Consider the following 6984-nt stretch of genomic DNA (forward strand, 5'->3'; position numbering starts at 1 on the left):
TTCTTCTGTCATTTGGTGAAAAAGATGAAATGAAGACAGTCATTGGTCCGTTTTCTTTCTCCAAGGGAGGTAGTTTTATCAGTGAGTATATGTCCATATTTTCAAGCGCACCCTGCTGTTGTCTGAGACCTCACTTTAGAACCTCTGTACTTTAAAATCCAGTCAAATAAGTTGCTCTTTCTTTCAACTAAAGAAGTTAAGGTGGAATTTAAACTTTAAAAAAACCCCTATAGTATCTGGGACATGTAATTGCAAGTACAGTAATTAAACTCAAGATTTAAATTTTTCTTTTTCATTTGCAGGATTGCTGGTTAATCTCTCTCTGATTCCTGTTATGGGTGGGCTAGCTCTCTGTACAGCTACTGAAATCAGTTTCAACATTCTAGGTTTCTCAGCAGCTTTATCTACTAATATCATGGATTGGTAAGGCATAATGATAGTTGTGTATGTGGAATAAAGGAATTTTGTTTATTGGTAGATCGAAGAAAATTGTTGCTTGTGGTTGTTTTATACCAATGTTTAAATGTTGGTATTTAACTTGTATTTTTAACAGAAGATACAGTTCCTCTATCTTATCTGTTAGCATTAATGAGATTAAAAAATAGTATAACTCTGTTAGTCTAAAGGAGTTAGACCCAACTCCTTTCTGTAGTTGCATAATGTGTAGAAAACGTACCTACCCATCTAAGGGAAACAACTGTCTGTCTTGTGGATTGATTTATTTGTCTTAACTAAAACACAGATAAATGGTGTTGTTTTTTTTTCCAGTTTGCAAAATGTCTTTTCCAAAAAACTACTCAGTGGAGATAAATACAGATTTTCGTAAGTATTAAAATATTTCAGGTTTGATTATAGATGGAATTTGGGCTGCGTAAGGAAACCATGTATTTATAATTATATTGCACCAAGATTTATTTTTTTTTCCCTCACACTGTGACAGCTTTAACTTAAATCATTTTATCAGGGGAAGAAAACTCCTCTATGCTCAGATCCCACTGTGGTAGGTCAGAGTCTCGTAATCGGCTAAAACTGTCTGCACACACAAAATGAGTCATCTTTCAGAGAAATAAGTCCTTATTCTGCAATCATAAAACATACCTTAACGTTGGTAGGCATGCAGAAATGAACTTAAGAACTCGCTCAATATTTTAACTATGAAACACGAGCCAGGAGTAGAATCTCATGGTAAAATATACCTATAACTATATGTATGTATTTTACTACAAGATAAAATGCTAGCTTTGGTCTTCAAAAGATGTGCCTCTTATCTTTGGTCCATCTCAGCCAACACAAAAAGCAAACCACTTTCTTTGCAAGAGATTGCTGAATTCATTGTCCCCAAAGCTTGGTAGATGGCTTTTATTACTTTTTTTGGTGTCTGTAAATACAGTAATGATGCAGCTTTCTTCAGCTCTAAGAAAGAGAAAGCTTTTAATAATTTTAACCATTGTTTTTTCTCCTTTGTAGAGCCCCAGAGCTTCAGTTCTACACAAGTGCTGCTGCAGTGGTTATGCTTATTCCAGCATGGATATTTTTCATGGTAATTTGAATTCACTAACATGGATTTATGTTTTCTTTTTGACTTGAGGACAATGTGCAACTAAGATTAAGATTAATTTTTACTTTTAATTCTTCCCATTTTTTTAAAAAATCACCCTGAAATGCATTTCATCTTACGTGTGCAAGAGATTGGGGGGGAGGGGGGTGTAAAAAAGATAAATTTTTCAAAGAAATAATCTAATAGAGACATGAGTTGACAAGTGACCCAGAAAGCCTGAGTTTATCTCAGGATTTTTGAGATCAAATCATAATTTTGTCTAAGTGCATTTAAAGTTCTAGATAAAGACTTGAAAACCAAATCTTAACTATTTCTTGACTTTCTGCTGATATTCACATGGTGTACAGGAGTATTAACTCACTGAAAGCAAAATTGAGCTGAAGTAAGTATAGTGTATCAGGTTAAATATGTATCCTTCATATTCTGACACTTCATTGCTATGCTTCAGTGTTCACAAAAGAAAATATCTCACAGGCAGACTGACACTGGAAAGGTCAAGTCAGATGAGAGCTGTTTTTCTAATATATTCTAAATGTCCTGTATGCTTTAGGTTTTGTTTTGCTGAGGTTTAAATGTAAAACTTAACCTGCTTATAATAATAACAACGGGTGGAAAATCACTTTTAGATTTGCTTATAAACTAAACTCTTAAAGTCCTCCTTTTTTGTTCTTTAGGATGTGCCTGTGATTGGGAAAAGTGGGAGGAGCTTCAGCTACAACCAAGATGTTGTCATACTTCTCTTAATAGATGGAGTCTTGTTCCACCTACAAAGTGTTACAGCCTATGCCTTGATGGGAAAAATTTCTCCTGTGACTTTCAGGTAAAACGGTATTTTCATGTCAAGAACACTTGTTTTATTTTTTTTTTCTTACCTAGTATTTTTGCTTGAGAACTAGGCAGTAAAGATGTTGTGCAAAGAAATAAATAATATATATGCATAAATGCTTCAAACTAAGAAGAAAACTTTTCACATCCGTATCGCCAAAACTTGGTGGTTTGCTCCCTCACTGTGTGAGAGCAGCATTTGACCCATGCTGTTGAGCTTATGGAACAGGTGCTCTCATTTGCTAGCAGGTGTGTTGTATTCAGGTTTAACAGCTGTTCGTTAAAGCTGGTTAATGAGACTGAACAGATTCACTGAACCTCTAGATCCAATGTTTAAGCTGCCATTTGCTTCAGTGATAGGGCAATACTTACATACATTGTGGTGCAGTACAGAATATGAGCAATCGGCTCTGTATTCCGTTCTTCTGAAGCATGACACCAGCATGTCAAGTTGCATTTGTTGAATTTGATGTGTTCTCTAAAGGCAGCTTCCACCTACATTGTTGGTTATTGGCAGCTTTGTTAGGCTGTTGCGCAATTCTGATTCAGTAATTGGTCATTTGTGTGAATAGCCCTAGGGCCTGTGGGGTAATCCTGGTCCTAAACTTCCGAAGGCTTCTGCTGTCTTATACTTTCAGGTGCCCCTGCTACAGTCTTGTGACAATTCACTGTTATACACAGGCTTACTCTGAAGTTGTTAGTCTTGTCTACATAAGAGGATGTAAAAGCATATATATTCACCTTCACATGTATACAAAATTTCTTAATTACTTCCTATATTGTTATTGGTATGATTTAGTTATTGATTCTTTTCAAGTTATAGTGCTATATTACCTGAATAGTAGCAGCATACTTGCAAATGGTAGTTATGTTGCTAGTGTTCTGTTAGCATTTTCTGGATGTCTGTGTTAGCTAGAAATGAATTGCTATTGCTGTATTGCATACTTAAAAGCAATGAAAACAAAAACCTGCGATGAATTACTCGTACTAGCTCTAAAATTAAGATGAGTGTAAAGATACGAGTGCTGATATACAAACAATTTGGTATTGGTATTGGCTTCATGAGGAAAAGTAGAGTCTGAGCTGGTGTTTAAAAAGCAAGCAAAACAAAGAGGGGTCCCACTGCATTAAAGCGTACTTTTGTGTGGGATATGAGAAAGCTTTCTTTGGCTTTAATCTTTATATTCCTTTCCAGTGTTGCTAGTACTGTGAAGCATGCGCTGTCAATCTGGCTAAGTATTATTGTGTTTGGTAACAAAATCACAAGCCTCTCGGCCATTGGGACTGTTCTAGTGACAATTGGAGTTCTACTATATAACAAGGCAAAGCAGCATCAGCAAGAGGCAATACACAGCCTGGCAGTTGCAGCCCCGCAATCCGCACAAAGTACAACTGAAGATAGTGAGCCACTAATTTCCAAGGATCTGGAACCATATGATTAATACGGCCATTTATTCTTCCAACCTAGTGTAGCTCAAAGGAACTCTTCCTGAAAGTGGTTGTTATTTCTTCAACTGTTGATGCTGATTTGGTTCCTTTGAGTTCATGGGAGGTCAAGCCTGGGACTTGAAGCAGAGAGAAAACAATGGGAAGAATCCAATAAGCTTTGATTTACTGAGAAACTGATATACCAAACAGAGGACCTAGTGTCATGTAATGTGGTAAACGTGGGGTTTATTGTCTTTCCTTGACTGCAAATAACACACAAGCCTCTATATTAGAGAGACAACTTCAGTGTCTTGTGGGAAAATGATTCCTTTCTCCCTACCCATCAAAATAATGTGAAAACATGGACCCACCACTGGATTCTCCTTGCTTGCAGTGGAATGAAATTGGTGCATAACTGAAATTCCTAGTTGTTTGGTGCTCTACGCTGCCCACATCCTCCATCATTTGTGTGCATTGTAGACCTGGAAGAAGGAATGAAACAGATGACTTTGGTGTACGTTTAGTTGAAGCAAACTGTGGAAATGAGTCCATGCCCCAAAGCAGTGATGAGCTGCTATTTCTGACTATAAGCCTAGGAATGAAAAGTGATTTTTTTCTACTAAAATTTAACACAGAAATATCGCATCCTGGTTGTATATTGACAATATTGAAATGCAAGTGTACACGCATATACATACACTGTATAAATGGACTGATGAATTAAATATTTGCAGTTGCTTAGAGGTAAAAAACACTGAAAACTTTTGGTGGTAAAGGAAGCAGGATCTCTATATTTCTATAAGAAACCATTTTAATATTTTAATTTCTTGCATTTTATTATGTATTTCTGTTATGAGGGAATAAATTGATTTTTTTTTTGTATTATATCTAAGAGTGCAACAAAATACCGCCTTTTAGAAACTCAGGGTTATAATTCTGACCTATGTGCAAAGTATTTCTATCATTTCTGATTATGTAAACAATGTCAGAGGTATCTGTGACAGATGGAAGAGAGGTCACTAAAGGGAGGAATGTTAACCATAAACTGAGGCTAATCTTTATTTTTTTTTAACCTGCTCTTAAGTTTTCTTTAAAAAAAAAAAATAATCTCTTTTGTGGTAGATCAAAGATTAAAAGTAAACTTTCCTTTCAAAAAATTCTTAAGTATTAGTGCAAAAAAGCACATGTAGCTACCAAAACATTCAAATGGACTTTTGGGTAACAAAATTAAAATAACAATTAAAGTGAACTGGTTTTTAATAATTGCCACTCTTCTGAAAGATTGTAGCATGGCATTAGAAGCATGGATAAAGTGGTCTTTTGTGGTAAAAATAATTTCTAATGGGGAGTTACCAGTGGAGTTCCTGCAAAATTTAAGCTCATGCTTACATTTCTGCATGTGAGGTATTCCGTTAGCTTTAGTGAACTATTCCTGCAGAGAGCAGAGCAAAAATGTGTTCCAGGGGAGTCTCTCTGAAGAAGCCTGTCTTCTGTTTAAATAGCGTGTGCTTGTTTTGTCTTATGTTTACTTCAGGCTACATTCCTAGACATGACTGGTCACCTGGGGCGTATTCCCTGAAGATTTGAGTGGGAGGGAAATGTGAATTTTATTCATTATTGTATATGTGATGTCTGGTTTTCTGTTTCTTTGTACTCCTATCACTTCTACAAAAGCTGTGGACTATGGGGTGGAGCTCTGTTTTTTTGGTTTTGTTTTTTATTTTTCCTGTTATGCTTTCAAAAATCTCAGTGTATTTGGCAGAAAACAAAGTCTGGTTTGCATCATATTTCTACTCTTGTTGGAAGACAGAAATACAAATGGCTTTGTGGTTGCCTAGCTCTGTTCTCATAAACTGCTTCATCAACTAGCTCATTTTAAAAGCTAGCAGGCTTTTGCCTTTCCTATTGCTGGAAAACTTTTTGTGAACCAAACAGCTGGGAGAATTTTGGAACTTGTCGTTTCTGACACATGTCTAAGCTTATTAGTGGCTGGTTTAGCCCCACCTGTTCTGTGGCAGCATGATAATCGTGTTTTACTAGGGGTTTGTTTTCACAGTGTTGATCTTGTGTACTTTTCTATGCAGTCATCTTGGCCTTTTATTAGATTAAACAAACCAACCCCTTTACTGTCTACTTGTAAGACCTTTTCTTCCTCCAGTCATACTGGTAATCCTCCTTTGCTGTTGTTCCTGCTGTGTAAAGAACCGGTTTGTTCCATGTTAAGAATTCTTTACCGTATTATACTCCAGCTATCTGCCTTTTTGTTGCTTTGGATGACGGCAGGGGTACTGCCCAGTTCCTTCTGGAAAGCCCTCTCTCGAAACACTCCAGGGTTTTTTTCACCGGCGTTTCTCACAGCCGCACCCCTGATACTTGTGCACTGACCAAGACGAGCTCTGTGAGCTAGAGATAAGCGGGTTATTTGTTTTACATTTGTCAAGGATGCTCTCATAGAAACAGCACCTCTTCCTTAAAATGTGAATTCCTGAAATAACGCAAGTCCTTGCTGAAGAACACAGACTTGCAGATGGAGGGCGTTACTTGCAGCAGTTAGCGTGTTTCTAAAATGACGTAATTTCCCAGCTAAAAGGATGGATGGATAATAAAAGTAGCTGGGCATCATGATCGTTATCATGTATTGCATTGTAACCTCTAGTCATGGTTAAGTAACCTCACCACTTTAACTGTGTTAAGTTCTATCTGCGTAGTCTCAACTAATTTTCCTTTTTAGGAATTGCCCTTCTCACTGAATTAATGTAAATTCTCCTTTGTAGTAGGTTAGTTCTGTTGCCATTATGTAAGCGGCTTGTTTAAGTGATCGTTGGAGTTCTAATAATAAAATTTAACCTTCTTTTTTACATGGAATTACGAGGCTGGTCCTAAAGAGTGACACGCCTGGTGATAATGAGGATATGTGGGGTGTGAGTCGTTTGTTGGTTTTTTTTTTTTTTTTTTTAATTTCTGGTAGAAGAGTCAGCGCTTGGCCGTGAATTAACTACTTTGCTCAGCCGTCAGGCTGATGCGTTGCATCAACTCCCGTTAGGGATTTTTTTGTTGTTGTTGTTGCTTTCCAGTTAGGCCCCCTCACAGACCGGCCTCTGTGAGCTCCCGCCCTTCCCTCAGCCCCTTCCGGCCGCCTGCTGGCGTCATCAGCCTGCTGCGGCGGGCGGAAG

General features: G+C 37.3%; 1 protein-coding gene across 3 annotated transcripts in view; it reads left to right on the top strand.

Annotated features, from left to right (window-relative positions):
- SLC35E2B (solute carrier family 35 member E2B) overlaps positions 1-5944 on the top strand; it is a 15194-nt gene extending 9250 nt beyond the window's left edge. For all 3 annotated transcript variants that reach the window (XM_049816001.1, XM_049815992.1, XM_049816008.1), the window contains exons 5-9: positions 303-423; positions 769-822; positions 1468-1540; positions 2233-2378; positions 3579-5944. In XM_049816001.1, coding sequence (XP_049671958.1) covers positions 303-423; positions 769-822; positions 1468-1540; positions 2233-2378; positions 3579-3825 — 641 coding nt within the window. In that variant the 3' untranslated portion in view covers positions 3826-5944. The remainder of the gene's footprint in view (positions 1-302; positions 424-768; positions 823-1467; positions 1541-2232; positions 2379-3578) is intronic.
- Positions 5945-6984: the final 1040 nt, after the last annotated feature.

Source organism: Accipiter gentilis, chromosome 1 (genome assembly GCF_929443795.1).
Source record: "Accipiter gentilis chromosome 1, bAccGen1.1, whole genome shotgun sequence".
Taxonomy (NCBI): domain Eukaryota; kingdom Metazoa; phylum Chordata; class Aves; order Accipitriformes; family Accipitridae; genus Astur; species Astur gentilis.